The sequence below is a fragment of the Oculina patagonica genome, chromosome 2, assembly GCF_052425735.1.
Source record: "Oculina patagonica isolate OP01 chromosome 2, crgOcupat, whole genome shotgun sequence".
Classification (NCBI taxonomy): domain Eukaryota; kingdom Metazoa; phylum Cnidaria; class Anthozoa; order Scleractinia; family Oculinidae; genus Oculina; species Oculina patagonica.
The window spans coordinates 34458396-34476143 of record NC_135759.1 but is presented as its reverse complement, the minus strand read 5'-3'; the positions used below and the strand labels follow the sequence as shown (position 1 = coordinate 34476143).

Below are 17748 nucleotides of genomic sequence, written 5' to 3'. Positions count from 1 at the left end.
GTCACTAGGTAAAAATTAATTGAAAAACATTAAAAATCTATTGACTACAGCTTGACTGGCTATGTGTCTGAATCGTAATCCGGCCTATCCAACAGCCTCGCGTCTTTCAGTAGATCATCATTGTACACAGTAAGGTTGTTTCGGCGGCAGTATCTTTGGCGACAGCACCGAAAGCAAAGACACATTAAAATAAGCACCAGTAGAACAGTCACTGCAACAAAGGCTGCCATGAAACCTGCAATAGAAATGATCTGTTGTCAGCAACTGTTCAATTAAAAGTGTCTGACTGTTAAGTGTAGAATTAATCTCCTTTGCAGCTGTGTTTTAGGCGCGTGACATCCCCAAAAAAGGGCTGCAAAAGGGGAGTTCTGTATTTACTCGAATAAGCACCGCCCCCGAATAAGCCAAGATGCGGTGCTTATTCGAGGAATTTCGTTTTACTAAAAACTGCACTACACAAAACAAAACTAAAACAAACTTTGACATTTCTTTTCATCAAAAGCGATGTTTTACAGTTCACAGTGATGGTTCTACTGCTCGCCCATTAATTTTCTTAGTTCTGTAAATGTTGTGAAGGCCGCGAACTTTGCCAGGACAGCTAGCGCCACTTCTCTCTTCAGAATGAGACGAATGCTGACAATCAGAAGACGCTATTTTCGATAACTGCAAAATATTAGATTCTTTGTTGCGTCCAATTAATTTAAAATAAGCGACGCCCTAAAATAAGCGCCTCCTCGAATAAGCACCGCACTGGAGGCGCGAAAAATGTAATAAGCGCCGAGGCGCTTACTTATTCGAGTAAATACGGTAGTGCAGAATCGGCGTGCATGCTCTACGTCATTCAGTTATCAGTTCCTTCTCTCCGCGTGGGGAATAGGACAGCCATAGCCTCCCTGCACAGAGGGCGCACGTGGTGAGCACGCATGGCGAGCGCGCGGAGAGAGTCGCGCGTGTGGTGGCCCTCGAAAACCGCCCTTTCTACAGGCTGAGTTTACTTTGGATGAAAAAAACTGTCACTCTAATATCACAGATTAAGAAACTGTCTTATGAGTTATCGGTCACCGCCGCTACGGTCAACAGCTGAGTGTATCCGCAGGGTGGACGGAAAGTAAAACACAAAACAGGTTTTATCATGTCACACAACAATACGGCTACACTTACTTTTGTAGATTACAGTCCTGATGCACTTTTCGTCTGCCGGTACACCTACACCACAAGCCTTGTCGATATCCGGTTTAGGAATAACATCAGCTGTCGCTCTAATAAAGCAAAACAAACCAACAATCGCTGTTTTAAGTGTTAGATAAAAAACAGCAGTGTCCCATTAAGTAAAGACACTAAAATGACAACAAAATTACTTTAAACTATACACTTAACTTCCTCTCACACCAAGACTTTTAAAAAATATGTACAAAAATTGATATAAATATGACAACAATTTACAATGGTAAAAGAGCAACTATTTGCAAAATACAAAAAAGTCATTTAAAAAAAAATAATAAATAAATGTAAAGAGGTACACAAAACACAGTTTTGACAATCGTTTCTGACTAATCACTCCAGATCTTGTTTTTTGATGTTCCTCTTGAAGGCTTCTAGTGAAACTGAATTAGACCAGAGTAATGGTCCCGGATATCTAGCGAGAGAGTCACGGGTAAACACTGCAGTAGTGTTTACCCGTTGACAACACAGGTTTATTTATTTATTTTTTTTATTAGTTTGTGCTGTTAGCAAGCTTAATATTCGCCTTTAAAAACTAAAAGCTTATTTTTGTAATACATTGTTTGGCCTTAGCGTCTGACGAACTGTAAGTCTTAATTTTCGCTCAAGCAAAATGAATAGTAATATTACACCAGAAATATATACCTTATTCTCACTAAATTTCGCGAGTACTTAATTTCGCGAAAAATCAAGAGCCATATTTCGCGAGTACTTAATTTCGCGATTTTGAGAAGAAGGTACAGTTGGAGTGTATAAAATTTCGCGATTTTTATCTATTCTTCAATATGAAGCTTTGACCTCGAAACTGTAACAACATAACTAATCAGCCTCGTCCCCAGGCCATACCGCGCTATGCGAGTGAGCGGAGGAGGACTGGAACCGAGCGCGATAGCGCGAGGCCTGGCACAAAATGGCAAAAAAGTCCCAGTTTAGCGAGAAAAAGTCCCACATATAGCTCGACGAAAATATACGTTTTTCTGCGAGGAAAAGAAAATATTTCTGGTTCATGAGGAAACTGCATCCCTTTTGAACATTTGTGGACTATTTTAGATGGTGGAGACGAACTGTAATGCCGTTTTTTTCCTGCCTTGCAGAATGGTATTGGTCGTATTTAATAGAGTTAAGAAAATTATTCTGTTATCATTGTTTTCGTTCACTACTCGTAGTGATACATGGGTCTACATGTATCTAGAAGTTCTTTGTGGTAAGCAAATTACGTTCGCCAGGTACTAGTAACTGTGTTAGTTTTATTTAAACCTGAAAGGCGTCGATCTCAATGTTTATAGAGCTAGGGTCGGGATTTTCGACCTTTGTTGTTTACAAATTTCAGTATGTGCGAAAACAAAGAAACAATTCAGCTTACTTGAGAGAAGAGGGCTAATCCCCCGATGCATGTATTAAAGCTTGTCATTGATTACCTGTAATTTTTTATTTAGCTTTTTAGAGAAAGAAAAGAAATAATCTAACTCTCGTAAACCAAAACTTTATTTGATCTTGATGTAGCCTGTCTTTTTCTTGTATACTCTGGCTCATTTCATTTGCAGGAGATGTTAATCCAAATCCTGGGCCATGTTCAGGTTATATATAACAAGTATGCTTCAATCATTTTCGTCAATTCAATGAGCTTATTAAATAAAAATTACAGCTGGTCATGACTTATTGCAGATTCCAAGTGTGAATTGATAACATTTCCATTGTGTAGCACCACTAAATAGCAAACAGTTCTTGTCAGCCCAAAAGGTGTGGAAATTTATTTCAATTTCCCTCAGTTGCAGAGTTAGCATTTCAGCTGAAGTTTATATATTTTGCTGCCAATTTTCGTGTAGTTTTGACAAATTTACCTGCTGAGATGTTCAAAAAGAAACAGAAGTGCACTGCTTTCCACTTTAGACAAGGTACATACTGCATCATTGTAGACATAGCTCGTTTAACAAAGTATGATTCTTCTGCTATTCTCTCTGACATTTACTTGCAAAGAAACACATAAACACAATATATATATACTGTGTTTATATGTTTATTTGCAAATAAATTAAAATATCAAAATATATAATGTTTAAATATTGTTTGAACCGCTCCAGAAAAGCTGGTTACTGGGGCTTTTGGACCAGTTTCTTTTTAATTTGTGAGCCCCATTCTGCATTTTTGATAGCCCAAAAATATTTGTATTTTTCCTCACATGGGTACACTGGCTATTTTTCCCATTCCTTAAACTACCACCTTTTTAACTCCTACTTGCAGAGATATTAAACTGAGCTTGACTGACACAAACACACACACACATAAACACAGTACAGTATACAAAAGTATTTACATGTATTCAACTCTTGCATTATATACTAAAACTAGTAGTTATTGGAATTTAGGGGAGTGCATTTGGTAGGGTGGGGTGATTTGGGGAGGAGGCAGGGAAAGCTGGAGGCAGTGGAAAGTGTTATATTATGTTTTCATATTCTCTTGATATTTGAGGTCTGCCCATAGAAAATGTATGACATTGCCAGCTGATGAAACCTGATCTGCTTGTACCAACCCATCTTTCTAAAGCATAAGAGAAGAATAAAGCCTTTTGATTGATTGTGCCAAGCTAAGTGGCTAAAGGTCTTTAATGAATCCAAATAGAGTACATTGTATATCTAGAAGATACTCTGGATAATGTTTGTATAGTAACAATAGTAACAATATAAATATAACATTAACTAACAGTAACAAACGACTTTTAAACTGAAATGAAGCCATTCTAAACATTTTGATACCAGTCCATTCGGAACAGTTTTTTGTTTCCTTACAATCATAATCTTGTCAATGCTTAGTGGCCGAAGGGAATTTGGTATGTTATAGAGTCTCACAAGTCTGAAGTTCACAAGAGAGAAGTTGAATCTGTTAAGCAGCTGAGTTGACACATTACAACTCGGTATCGTCACCAACGCAGTAGGCGAATTGCAGCGTTTGTTTCCCAGAAAACAAACCACTACACAGCTTTCTAATTTTCTGATAAGTAGCTTTAGTCATATTTCGCTACTGATACTTCGAATAAATAGTTACAACTTCACTTACCTTGGATAAAACTGCGAAAAATATTCGAAAAAAGCGAAGGCAAAGGAACAAACAAAGCACACACGAAAGCACAGTTGAAAGTACTGATGGATATCAGCTTTGAGCCTTTTATCTTTTCACCGCTGTTGTTGTTGTGTTAGCGAGAAGCAAAAATACTCATCATACAACTTTCCACGAACGACCACTATTCTATCTCCGTTCACCAAGACACCAACAGAGAAATCGATCGATAGAGACAGCTCCCATCGCCAGTTACAGTTAGTGGAACATATTCTTTAAGCTCTTTAAATGGTAAAATTTGCTGCGCATAAAAATCGACTTTAAATTTTCTACCTTAAATAAAAAATCTCCAATTACTTCACGAGTTTGCTGGCAGACATGGATGAAGGAATCCCAGCCTAATTCTGACGCGTTTTTAAGTTCTTCAAGAAGTTGACTGAAGTTCAATCGTTGGACAGGCTCCGCCATATTGGATTTGCCGTTTATTGCCAGGCGTCCTAGGCGAACTTCCCCGACAAGCTTGGCGGGTGACGTCACATCCAAATTCGCCGGGGACGACTGGGGACGAGGCTGATAACTAATATGAAAGTCATCGTACAAACAGCAAACAAAACAATATACACATGACAAAACACAAGGTATTCGACAGTCTAAATCCCTAATAGGTTCATCTACGACTGCAAAAGCGAGATTTTGAGGAACATGGCGGCAGAGAACAGTTCGAACAGTGCGAGTTATAGAATGCGAGATAACTAATGGACAGAATTAAACAAAAAACTCCTAAACATGAAGCTCAGACATGTTAGAATAACTATGATAAAACACATCGAGTTTCATTATTTTTTTATATTATCAGTACGATATTAAATTTCGCGATTTTAAACTTCGCGTGTCCTATATTTCGCGAGTATTAAAATCGCGAAATTTAGTACTCGCGAAATTAAGTGAGAATAAGGTATGTACAGTCCACTCTCGCCTTGCGGACACCCCGCTATTACAGACACTCGCTATCACAGACAAAATCTAGAATTCCGGCGAAAGCTTTAGAGGTTTGACTGAAAATGACTCCCGCCATTACAGACTCTCGTTATTACGGAATTACGGACACTTTCGAGGTACCAACATGACAGCATTAATTGTTTTGTCTCTCAATAATGCATAAAGCGGACATCATAAACCGGGGGGGGGGTACTTGGGTAAATTTTTGTTGGGTATGTGCCGCTGGCCTCTCAGAACCCCTACCCCATTATAGTCTTATTCTATGGCCAATTATAGACCCCATCTTAGTCACTTTTGGGTAAATTTAATTTTTACGACCCCAACTTAGTCACTTTCTGGGAGCTGTTTGACAAATATTGAACAACAGCAATAAATACGGTAACATTTTTTTCGGCAAATATTTCCGTTCATAAATCACAACTTGCCAGATTTTCATACTCTCAAAATCCCGGAAAAGTGTGACCCCATTCTAGTCACCCTATAAAAAATGCTTGAAATGGCGACCCCATTATAGTCAGTCCAGTCGTGAAAATGCGACCCCATCCAGCGGCACATCCCCAATAGCCCATTTATAGGAAGTGCCCCCCCCCCCCCCGGGATCATAAACTTCTTGTATAACATAATTACGTAAGACTGCATGCAGTCTGTCGATTGTTATTTGTAAAAACACAATTAAAAAGACTTTTGGATTTTTTTTTTTTTGCATCAAGTCCTTCAGTAACGGTACAAAAGACTTTGCTTTTTCACTTTAGCTTGGTATTTTCCCTTCAGAAGGGCTTTGGGGACAGCCTCCTCCTCAGGCGCCTCGATTTTCGCTGTAACAAAGCGAGAACAACCTTCCCTTCCTGCCTTGCGCGCCCATGTCCCCCAAAACAAGAGAGAGGCGTCTGGGTACGAGGCAGCTCTGGGGACATATGATTTTTGATTTTCCTGTTTGTAACAAAGAATTCCTAAAGGGAATTCGTTCTCTTGAAACGTCATACAAGAAAACCAGAAGTCCAAAATCTAGGACTGGAAATCCTGTGTCCCCAGAGCCCTAAGCTATGGGGACAAGAATGAACTAGCCTCTGAAATCAATGTTCACACTGCACTTGTTATTACAAGGATGAGGAAAGTCATATGAGTCAACGATTAATAATTACTGTCAAAAGTCAAACTATTAATTTATAACAGTAAAGTCACCGAAAACCTCGCTATGACAACTCAACCAGAAATACTTACTTGATGAATTCATCAAAAGCACAAAATTCTGGACATTTCGCTAACTTGAGCACTCTTGGCACCTTGCTTTGGCCAAATCGATACATTATACGCACTGACAGATTCTTTCTAGCGAATAAATTGAAGAAAGGCAATTAGAATAATGTCCATGGTGTCAACTCTGTGTAAAATAAATATTTACAAGGCTGAAAATTGGTTAAAAAAATACTTATTGAAAGGTAAAAAAAGGAACATTTTCGACTTTAAGTCATCTTCAAGGCAATTCAAGCAATTTTCCTGATGTTAACTCAGTTTAAGGAAGCTCTACAGTTTTTAGTAGTATTTATAGTTTGATGGGTCAGTCCCGCAAACATTTATCAGTTACCACTACAAAAATGGTCTCAAACAAATATCCAATCATTGATAAACAAATTGTGGTTATTTTCTTGACGTCACTGGTAACCATAGCAACGGTATAACCTGTTAAAACACCCTTAATTTACGCGTTAAGTGCTTTTAACTCAAAGACGAGTCTGGTGACCCCCCATTTTGTATTATTCAATAATGATCAGCATGTATAAGATACAAATTTTTGCAAAGTCAAAAAAAATTTCTCCAGAGCGGTTTCAGAGCCACCTTAAATTTTTGAAAATTTAAGGTGGCTCTGAAACTGCTCCAATGAAATATTTCTAGTACTGTATTTTATTATTGTTTTAACTTACTTGATATCATTTTCATCAGAGAAAAGTTCAATCATTACTGCACTGGAGTAAGCTGGTGAGATTCTATCATATATTTTTAGTGCACTCAGCAACGCAGCTACTGTAGTGTCATGCTAAAAGAGGGACGGAACACACAAATCACAACCACATAAATAAGGTTACCGTATTATTCGATTAAACGCCGCCCTCGAATAAACGCCGCCCTCCAGTAAACGCCGCATTTTAGAGCAGAAATATTAATAAACGCCGCCCTCAAAAAAATTTCATTTCATTTCATTTAAAGGTTTTAATGATTCTTAGTTTTTATTTCCATTTTTACAGCTTAGCTATTTTATTTGTTAGTATTTCCTTTTTTCACTGATGTAATTTTTTTAAGTAAATTTCACTTTTTAGTAATTTTTTTACTGTAAAGCACCATGAGCCATGGATATGGCGCTATATAAATCTTTTATTATTATTATTATTATTATTATTATAAATCGAATTTTAAATAAACGCCGCCCTCGTATAAACGCCGCCCTTGAATAAACGCCGCACTGGAATCACGAAAAATTTAATAAACGCCGTGGCGTTTATTCGAATAAATACGGTATAGCGCTTCCTTGCTACAAACACCCAATCACAATTCAATGCAACAAAAGTGCAAAAAAGCGCAGGGAAGCACTGCGTAAGCCATATCACAATTGACGTTTAGTTCGGATCAAGTAGCAGCTCTCAAAAGGTTTTACATGAATCGCCTTGCTACCCTTCAAAAGAAGAAATTATAGAACAAACAACAGAGACATTGCTCCCAGCCCCAGAGACATCCCCAAAGACAGTTGAAACGGCTACACTAGAGGACCAATAGAACAAAGACATCTGTTATTAGTACTGCTGAGTTTTAGCACCAGAGTTGTTTCCCACTCTTGTCGCAGCTTGCATGAGCTCTGTTTATTCAATTGTATCTTGCCTAGCTGGCCAGATTTACTTCCCTCGATTTTATATAAAACATTTAAATAAATCAAGTTACTTACAGCAGAATAAATATACATTTTTTTGCTGGTTGGCTTGAGGTGGTCTTTCATATTGTTGACAATGGCTCCAACTAAACTACCTACAAAAACATGCAATACAAGAAAGTCACGATTTTTGGGGAGTCAAGGGGAAATTAAAATGGTTGATTTGATTGGTTAGTTTTTAAAATCCTTTTGATAAAAACTAGCCAATCAAATCATGTGTCCCCAAAGCCACCTTTTACTTGCCCAAAGGCAAAGAGCAACTCTGGAGACGAGAACCAAGTAAGGCATAAATCATTGCAGCTTCTTCTAAGATTCGCTGTTCCAGTCTGACTGTTGTTCCCTGAGAACTGAAAAAAATCTGGGCAATACAATTCTGCTTTGCTTCAGACATGCCGGGCACTTTCAAAACAATGAGTCTTAAGAGCATTTTGGGGGACTGAGAAGTGTTATGGGTTTGACAAATCCTTTGACTGATATACTAGACAGTATCACTACACTTTTTTACCGTACCCAAATTCGCAAGTAGCCAATCAGAAGCGCGATCTACTGTCCTGATATCCTACGATATCAAGTCACTGACCTGATATGCCACCAAATCACGGTCACTTTGAATTAAAGTAGTGTTTCCGTACGATGAATTGAAAAGAGGTTTTACCAATAAAACAGAAACGAGTATTTTTAATTAGCTGGTGCTTACCGGTCGTAAAATGAGAAAAACTTTCCCGCCAAAACTAAACTTGAGCGCGCTCGCCAATTGCGCGATGTTTACCGACGAGTACTGAAACATTCACACTGAAACAATTGAGTCGGAGTTTCCAAATTTTTCGCTAAATTTGGACTTTGAAAATTTAGGGAATGAAACTCCAAACAAACGAGTAAAAAAATGTGAGAAGAGGACTTGATAAAAGTGTTGAGGACTAAAAAAGTATCCATACAAGCAGGTCAACACATTTCGCACTACGTGTCTGGCAAGCATGGCTTCAACAGAGCAAATAATATCACCGGCTAAATTTCATTTTGGGTACGGTAAATACCTAATAGTACCTTTTTGGTACGCTTCGGCGGCATATCAGGCTCGTTTTGGTCTCACCATGGGTATTTTGGCTCGACTGCGTCTCGCCAAAATACGAACCATGGCTCGACCAAACTCGCCTGATATGCCGCCGAAGCGTACCAAAAGGTACGATTAGGTATAAAAACCAAGCCATACTACATGTATTCAAAAGTAAATAAATGGAATTCCATAAATTTTCCACAGTACAAAATTCCAGGGCTCAGAACTTGAAAATTTCATCAAAAAATTATGCTTTTCAAGCAACTCACTTACTAAGAGTTTGCATAAAAGGTTATGATAGCATTTTTAAGTAATGTTCAATAAATGAGCAGCAGTGTTTTATCAAGTTTAATACATGAGGCGCAGCCGAGTGTTTTAGACTTGATAAAAAACGAACTGCTAATTTATTAAACGGCTTCAAAATCTTCTGATCTGTAGATCAGCTTATTCTTGCATTAATATTTAGATTTGGGGTTATTTTGCCCTGGAAAATTGGACGAGTATTGATGAGTTTTTGAAGTATAAAATTTCAGATGTTTTTCAGGAGAAGTTAGGAGAAAAATAATTTTCAAAGGGTTTTTAAAGTCCCTGGAAGAAAATTGTAAAATTCCAGTGGTGTCAGTAGTTGTGTGAACCCTAGTTCTTTCAAAAAATGATAAACAAACAGTTGAAGCCATTATCCCTGGCGCAACTTTCAACCGACCTTCTCAGAAGTTGTGTACAGCTGTCTGCCATCTTTAAGAAATCAGAGAAGGTGTAAAATGCCGATAGAGCACCGTGCGGAGAGTGCGCGCCTCTTCTCAGCACGGTGCTCCGGCTTACAGGCCCCTCTACAATTTTCTCTTGATGACAGTGGGCAGTGTACACAGCTTAAACCTGGCTGTAAATCCAAACACTTCTTTCTTTTGAACCTTTCCCTAGAATGGCCATGCCTCTAGAGTCTATAATATATTTCTGTCCACAGGGTGGCAGTTTCTGAGAGGTTTGACTGTTGGCATGTAACAGACAAGGAAAACCACAATATTTAAGGAGGGGGGCATTGGGATTTTTGGTTAGATCAATTTTCAGTTTTTGCCGTAGAAAAACTGTGTTTTTTTCAGTATTGGTGTCTTATGCAGTTTGTGGGTTTCCCTTCTTTTGGCATTTGGTTTTCAGTATTTGGCAAAAATACAAGTGTTTTTTCAGAATTGGTATTTGTTGTCGGTGGTTTTCTTTTTTTCCATTTGGTTTCCTGTTCAAAATTCAAGTTTGAGTAGTATGGATTTAATTAGCTTGTAACTGAACGGAAATGTCAAAAATGTATCAGAAAAACGTTTTTTTAAAAAAATCTTCAGGCATCAACAGGGTTATGATAGGGTTTTTGAAATTTGAATTTTTTGTGTTTGGTTTTTTGTGGAAATTTACAACGGTTTTGCGATTTTTGTTGATATTTTGTTCGGTTTTGCAGTTTCTAATAGGGCCCAATGCCCCCTCTAAGTACAGCAAATTTTGTAATATTAGAAATTCAATGATGTAACAAACTTGACAAACCTCCAGTTAACTTAGCTTTCTCTGGAGAGTCAAAAAGCCACGCCATTTCAAAGCGGCTTATGTTCCTCAAGGCTTCCCAAGTTGTTCCATTTGTAGACCAAGCAGGAAGTGACAGGTTGTGAGATTTCTGTGACAAAAATTTAAAATAAATCAAGAAATAACATACTATAACTAAATAGGTACCAAGTATAAGTGGTAATCATTATAAAAGACTGTCAAGCCTTGCACAAAGTTCAAGGATTAGAACTCATAGTTAAATAGTCAGGAACAGGTTTATTGCTGACTTGTTTTTCTTGTTGTTTTTTTTTTTTGTACATCAAAAAACATTTTGGCTAATAATTAGTAATAAGCCTTTATCAGTATGCAGGACGTGTGTCACATATCAACCTAGTAAATGGCCAGCTCACCAGAGTCTCTCGGCTCTGGTTAGAGCGCCCAACAGGTATCTGGGAGGCCAGGGATCGATTTCCGTCGGGGACTCAGAATTTTTCTTTGTCCCATGCTCGTGTCATTGTTGAAAAAAATTCATCTTCATTCTTTATCACCGAAAAAAAAATTATCATCTTTATTATTTACAAAGCCTTTATCAGTTTGATAGCCTCTTGGGAGACAGCAGTTTCATTACTTGAGACAAGTCACATTTCTCTTGTGCATCCCAATCGATCTCTTCTCTCAAGATAAGAGGGCTCTGCCTCTCTGGAGAACGTGACAATTTACTTTTGAGCAGTACAGAATTTCTTTATTTGATGAAAGTTGCACTGAATGCAAATTCTGTTACTGAGGTTTTAGGGTGAATACGGATAGTTCAATGTACAGCATTTACAAATACCCCCCCCCAACCAACCACCTCTACTTATAATTATTACAAAATAATTTGAAAAGAGCAGACAGTTAAGTACCTCACAAAAAAGTGTGTCATAAACTACCCAGGCATTATCCAACGATAGATTCATATGAGCATGTTTTGAAACATATGAAAGCACCTCCTGTGGAAAAAGAAACAAAAAGCATCAAACATTATTATTTTATATTTCATTTCAAACAGAACCCTGGCATACGGACCAGGATGCAAAATAACTGTACATGTATGCACACTATTTGTCTTACAGCTTGAACTACAACAAAACACACTGATTTTACAAATGTACTATCATAATGACGTATCATGTATCGACTTGTCTAACTCAGACCAACCAACTGAATGATTGACTCACCAAAATAATGCCCATCTGCCAGCCCAACCAGCTGACAGACCAACTGACTGGCTAACCGACTGACCTACCAACAACTCCTGGTTATAGGTAACTAGCCTAAAGTAATATACACATAATTTTGCTTAAAGCCGGCACAAAGTGAGAACAAGAGGTCAAATTTTTGCTCTTATATTTGGCCTAAACTCTCATGCACTGTTGGGGACTCTTTTGGACTCTTTTATGCTCTCATCAATTTGAATATGCTCAAATTTTTCTAAAGTCGTTGAAAGCCCCAGTTCACTGATAGTTTAAGAAAACTCTTAAAACAGTTCTCACCCTATTCTGTTTCAACATATCCAGGTAATCTTGGTCTTGCTTAGACTTTTCTACCAACTCCGATAATCGAGGGCAGTTGTAATCATATGGTCGTAGGAGCTGCATTAAAAACATTGTAACAGTTACTTTTTCCAAGCATGAGATTTGTGTCAAACATTTCCTATGCACAGGACATGTACATGACAGTATATATTAAAGCGACTTTCCATTTTTTATAACAAAAAAAATTTTTTTCTGGATTCTATATCGCGACAGAGGATGTTGTTGATTAATTTAATATATATGTACATATATAAATAATACAAAGTTCTTAAGGCCAGTTTAGACATTACGATTTGTCGGCCGATTTGGCCCAGATTTGATAAGAAAATGAGTGCGCATTTAAAAATCAGCCCGATTTCTTAAAAATCTGTTGCAGTGTCACAGATTTTAGAAATCAGGCCAATTTTCATCCTTTCAAATTAAATAGAGGAAAGAAAAACCGGTCGTTGAATCACAGCGTGTAAATTTGCTTGGAACAAGTTGGGCTGACAAATCGTAACATGTAAACCAGTCTTAACACAGTACCGGTAGTTTGTGATCCACGCCCCAGTATACCGGTAACTTGCACACATGAGAACATTATGGTATTAATTTTTATGTTCAATAGAGAACTTACGTAATCCTCCTTCCTTGGTACCACATGAACTCCAATTGGCTGCCAGTCTAAACTATCCCGCCATATCTAAAGGTCAGAACATGCATGTGGGTGTGTACCCGTGAAATTGGGCACAGGCACAGCATGACAATTAATTAGTATAGGTAATCACATGATTTTGAGTGCAATTTGGGATAAATCCGCACAAGTAAAGACTGTGCGATACAGTCGAAAGCTTCGCTTACAAAATATTTTCAGACCTTGTGACAAGAATAATTGTTCGTTTATTTATACACCAAGGTCAAGAATGAGCATACATAGTCATAACATTTGTTATGTAATTCAATCTCTTATAAAGTGTTCTTGTGGGGCACTGCTTGTATTATTGAGATGATTATGGTGTACATGTGAGAATAATATTAGTAAATTATCTTAACCTTGAGGTTTTTTTAGATTTAAACTAGTCAGTGGAAATTACCTGTTTTTCTTGTGGTGGATAGAGACCATTAAGCTGTGTCTGTGCACTCATTATACAACGATCTTTGTCACTACTCCGAACATAGATCTGCAAGGGAAGAAAATGTCAGCTGCTAAGCAAGGTAATGCAAGCTACAGAGGTCATGCACAAGGGGAAACTATAAAGTGCCAAAGGCCAACTGTCTAATCCCTGTTAAATTATGTGATGGCACTACATCAAAAGGCAGGGTCGTTTTGCCAGCAAGACATAGCATGCTTTGAAAGTGTTAAACTTTTAAAATGATATTTAACATTAAAATAAAATCATGACTATTAAGAAGCAATAGAAGATACATAATTTATTTTTTAAAGGTTGTTATCAGATTAAAAACATTGTGTAGACTTTTCCATTGACATGTACATAGCCTGGGGTTTACAACTCCAGGGGGTTTCACTTTTGGCAGCTTGCTGGCCACTAATATGAATAATGCCCCATGGCTGACACAATTAACCCAGCGACCCAGCCATGAGCCCCCACACAAAGGAAATCAGGCACCTGTCATACTGAAGTTAACGTAACAGTGAGAAGAAAAAAGGGAAGGGAAGGAAGGGAAACTAGCTGACGAAAGTTCTTGGTGAACAACCCTTGCTGAAACTTCTCACTCCACCCAACACAAGTCATATGCCACATATACAAACTACACTGTACTGCACATGCACCTTCAGACTAACCTCTGACCATAAGCACTCATGGCACTCTTTGTTGATTGTTGCTCTCTCTTTTAAATTACATTCATTCCAAATGCATTACCGGTAAGTAAGAGAAAAAAGGATGGGAGGTGGTTGTTGCAAACCACCTCCCTAACCACCTCCCTTGAATAGCAGTTGTGTATAATGATAATACAGTCAACTCTCTCTTAACGGAAACCTCTATAAGACGGACACCTGGTGATAATCCCTGCTGTTTTTCAGTCAATTTTCTGTAACTTAACTCCCTATAAGAAGGACACCTCTCTGAGTCTCTAAGTCTAAGTCTTAAGAGAGAGTTGACTGTAATCATAATTTATAACTACATGTATATATGTATTTATTTCCTTAAACTTAGGTGCACGTATAAGAATTAGAGCAACAGTTCAAAAAAAGGCTCTCTACGGTCCTCTACCTCTTTGAACAGGTATGTTGAATTCAGAAGCTTATACTCTTTAACATAGCGATCCTTGAAAAACTGGCCAAGTTCATATTCCTGTTCCATCCCAATCTACAAAATTAGAAAATGCAGCAAATGTTTAAAAACAACCACAAATTAAATTGTTTCGTTTGCAAGTACAGAAGCTTACATGTACCCCGGGGGAGAAATCCCTATAATGGCCTATACGGGGAGGCTCCGCCCAAAAGGGGTACCTTTTTCAGGCTTCAGGTATATAAAAGGGTAGGGATTTCACAAGTTTAGGTATATGAAAGGGTATGGAAATCTGTCATTTAGGTTTTTGAAAGGGCCTTTAATTAAAATATTTTGAACAAATGAAATTTATGGCCATATTATTTCAATTTATTAAGCGCTACTTGAAAATGATAAAAAATGTCATGTTTTAAGTCTATACCATGACTTTCAGGTATATGAAAGGGGTACCTTTTTCATTAAAAGGTATACGAAAGGGGTACAATTTCTAGCAAAATGGTATATAAAAGGGCAAGGGGTAAGAGCTCCCTGTACAAAACTTTCTTGGGTACCCCCCCCCCCCCGGGACATGTACATGTACCTGGATTCAAATCTTGTACACTGTGAAAAAGAACTTAAGAATATGGTTTTCCTTACACAAGAAATTTGAGTCATAGTTCTCTGCAATTAAATATATCTTTCACTGTCCTGTTGTCAACAGTATATGAAGAACGAAGGAATTAAAAAAAATTAAAATAAATATGTATGTTTTAACATAGTATATGAATGAATTGATGCTTCAAAAAATTCATGTCAGACTGAAATGTTTATTAAAATTTCAATTTTATATAACACAAAAGTGACAAAAACTCAGTGAAGACAGTAGGTACCCACGGGAAGGTCAGTAATTATCAAATTTTCACATACACACTAAAGTATAGAAAACCATCAAATTAACCTGAGTTAATTGTCCTGGTCCTTGAGGCCAATAATTCTTATGCTTATCTGCTGGAAAAAACTGTGCCGGGGAACGGTCGCCATGACGATACACCTAAAAAGAGGCGCATTTAATAGTACATGTCAAATTAACTAGTCACAAGCGTACAGAGTGATCAGAAAAACACAGTTTACAACTATTACAGTGTATTTCTAAGTAAATTGAAGGTGAGGGATAGAAACCTGAATGAGAACTGGAATGCTGTGTAAAGCAGGTAGAACACTTTACAACTAATTTTGGCACATTTATATGGTTTTTATATACAAGTGCCTTGAAAAAGCTGATCTTCTACCTCCAAAACTCAGGTTCTCTGGGTTACTTTAAAAACAAATATTTAAACACAAGCAAACATCTGTAAAAAATCCATTACATGTACATTTGAGATGATACCATCAAAAAAAGAAGTGCCGGTACTTAGTAAATAAATTATTTCTAAAACTTAGCTCAGTTTTTAACAAATATAATTATTATTTCTAGTACACTAGCATAAAAAGAGGGGGCCATCATGTATGCCCATTTTCTGCTGCATGATCAAAATACATGATACAGTGCCAGTCTGCAGAGTCTGGCAGGACTCAAGAGATCTCGCACATGCAGAGCCATTTTTAGCCGCGTGCACTGCATGCAATATGAATGAAAGACAGGAACTCATACGTGGATGGTTGCTGTTTAGATGTCAGCTGTCGCGTGCAATTGCTGTAATCAAGGTGTGCGCAATGAAAATATATTTTAGAAAAAAGGCTCATGGGTACACTTGCCATACTCGCAGACTGGCTACAGTTTGAAGATCTGGTAGTGGCCACTATTAAAAACCCAATTAAGAATTAAACAGAAGAAATTAATTATGAAAAGAAAATAGCCATATGTTTTAAAATACTGGTAACATTTTATTGTAAACACAATGTGTTCTGGGGTAATTAGGTTAAAATTGCTTGAAATTTACATCTAAAGGAAAAATTGATATGATCAACTACATACTACATACATGACTCCATACATGTATCTGCTAGTGGCCCATTTCTCTGTCAGTTGCAGAGGAGACATTGTTTTGAATTTTAAGGGTTTATTTTTTTAAAAATGGCCTTTTCAAAGTTTTACTAAGGCAAACTTGAATTCTTAGGGCCATTCCATTTTATATCCACATCCAACCTGTTGACGAGGTAAGTCAAAATTTACCCCCTTAAAAAAAAGATCAAAGTGCCGACATGATGCCCCCCCCCCCCCCCCTCAGAGAAACCCAATTTTTCTTAACCCCATCAAAAAAGACCAGTTTTTGCTCATTGTTTACTTACCCCCTCAAAAAGAATCAAAGGTGCCGACATATTTTAGACCTCTTTATAAGAAAAATTCGTCAACCGGGGGGTGTGACTATTTTTGGAATGGCCCTTATGTTTACCCAAAAGGCAGTCAAAACCGCAACTGGGTCAGTCATTAATACTAGTGGCAAGTAAAGCAGGTTATTACTTATTAAAATATTAAGCTCAGGTTCTGAACAGGTATATTAGCCATCATAGGACATGTATGTGGCTGAAGTAGACGGTCTATTAAGTCAAGGGAACGTAACTGTAGCTGTAACGCTCGGATCCGGATAACCATTAGTGTCTGAATTTAACCCGATGCGCAAACAAAAAATCCCTAAACAAGGAATTTCTCACAGTTACGAGGCAAGGAGGTGTTCTCTTAACCTAATCTCAGGGGTTTAAGGAATATTCCTTTCCAAAGTTTTAAATAAGTTAAGAGAATTATTATCGGGGGGAATTTACACGTGTACATAACATTAAGCTGAGGTAATTTAATAGCTCATGGAAGCCGAGTTTGTGCGACCTCTTTCCTCGTTCTTAAAGGAATAAAACATTAATCAAACTGACGGTTTTTAAAACTAATACCCACCACATTGACCATCCGTAGTTTTTGACCTCCATATGACAAAGATGAAGTCTGTAAAAGCCACAAGAAAAAACTAAAATAATAACAAAAGTGACGTCCCCTTCCGTCCGCCATTTTCAGTTTCGAACTGTTACCAGGCCCCTGACCGAGCTCACGGAACCGAAAACTTCGGTCATTCGGCAGGGTCCTACGGAAGATATTCGTCACTTTCCGACCATTTTTTGACAGGCTTTATAAAACGTTAAAAAACTCATTAATAATTCATAAAGAAAATACAAAAGAAAATAATGTTTAATGAGTGTCTT

The 17748-nt window shown here is 37.6% G+C and overlaps 1 protein-coding gene across 1 annotated transcript; it reads right to left on the bottom strand.

The window, feature by feature from the left end:
* Positions 1 to 23: 23 nt before the first annotated feature.
* Positions 24 to 17572, bottom strand: LOC144644355 (prostatic acid phosphatase-like). The gene is made up of 13 exons (XM_078503825.1): positions 17447 to 17572; positions 15518 to 15610; positions 14563 to 14658; positions 13423 to 13509; positions 12966 to 13031; positions 12308 to 12406; positions 11678 to 11764; positions 10779 to 10905; positions 8210 to 8289; positions 7197 to 7309; positions 6496 to 6603; positions 1162 to 1259; positions 24 to 235 (listed from the first exon to the last, which is right to left on the bottom strand). Exons 1-13 carry the CDS (start codon positions 17555 to 17557, stop codon positions 60 to 62), a joined length of 1341 nt encoding a protein of 446 aa, XP_078359951.1. The 5' UTR covers positions 17558 to 17572; the 3' UTR covers positions 24 to 59.
* Positions 17573 to 17748: the final 176 nt, after the last annotated feature.

Excerpts from the sequence above, each read along its gene's own strand:
- LOC144644355 (XM_078503825.1), bottom strand. The coding sequence starts at position 17,557 with ATGGCGGACGGAAGGGGACGTCACTTTTGTTATTATTTTAGTTTTTTC. Across the intron at positions 13,510-14,562 it reads CAACATACCTGTTCAAAGAG|ATCTATGTTCGGAGTAGTGA; the intron begins GTAGAGGACCGT and ends CTTCCCTTGCAG. Across the intron at positions 13,032-13,422 it reads ATCCACCACAAGAAAAACAG|ATATGGCGGGATAGTTTAGA; the intron begins GTAATTTCCACT and ends TCTGACCTTTAG.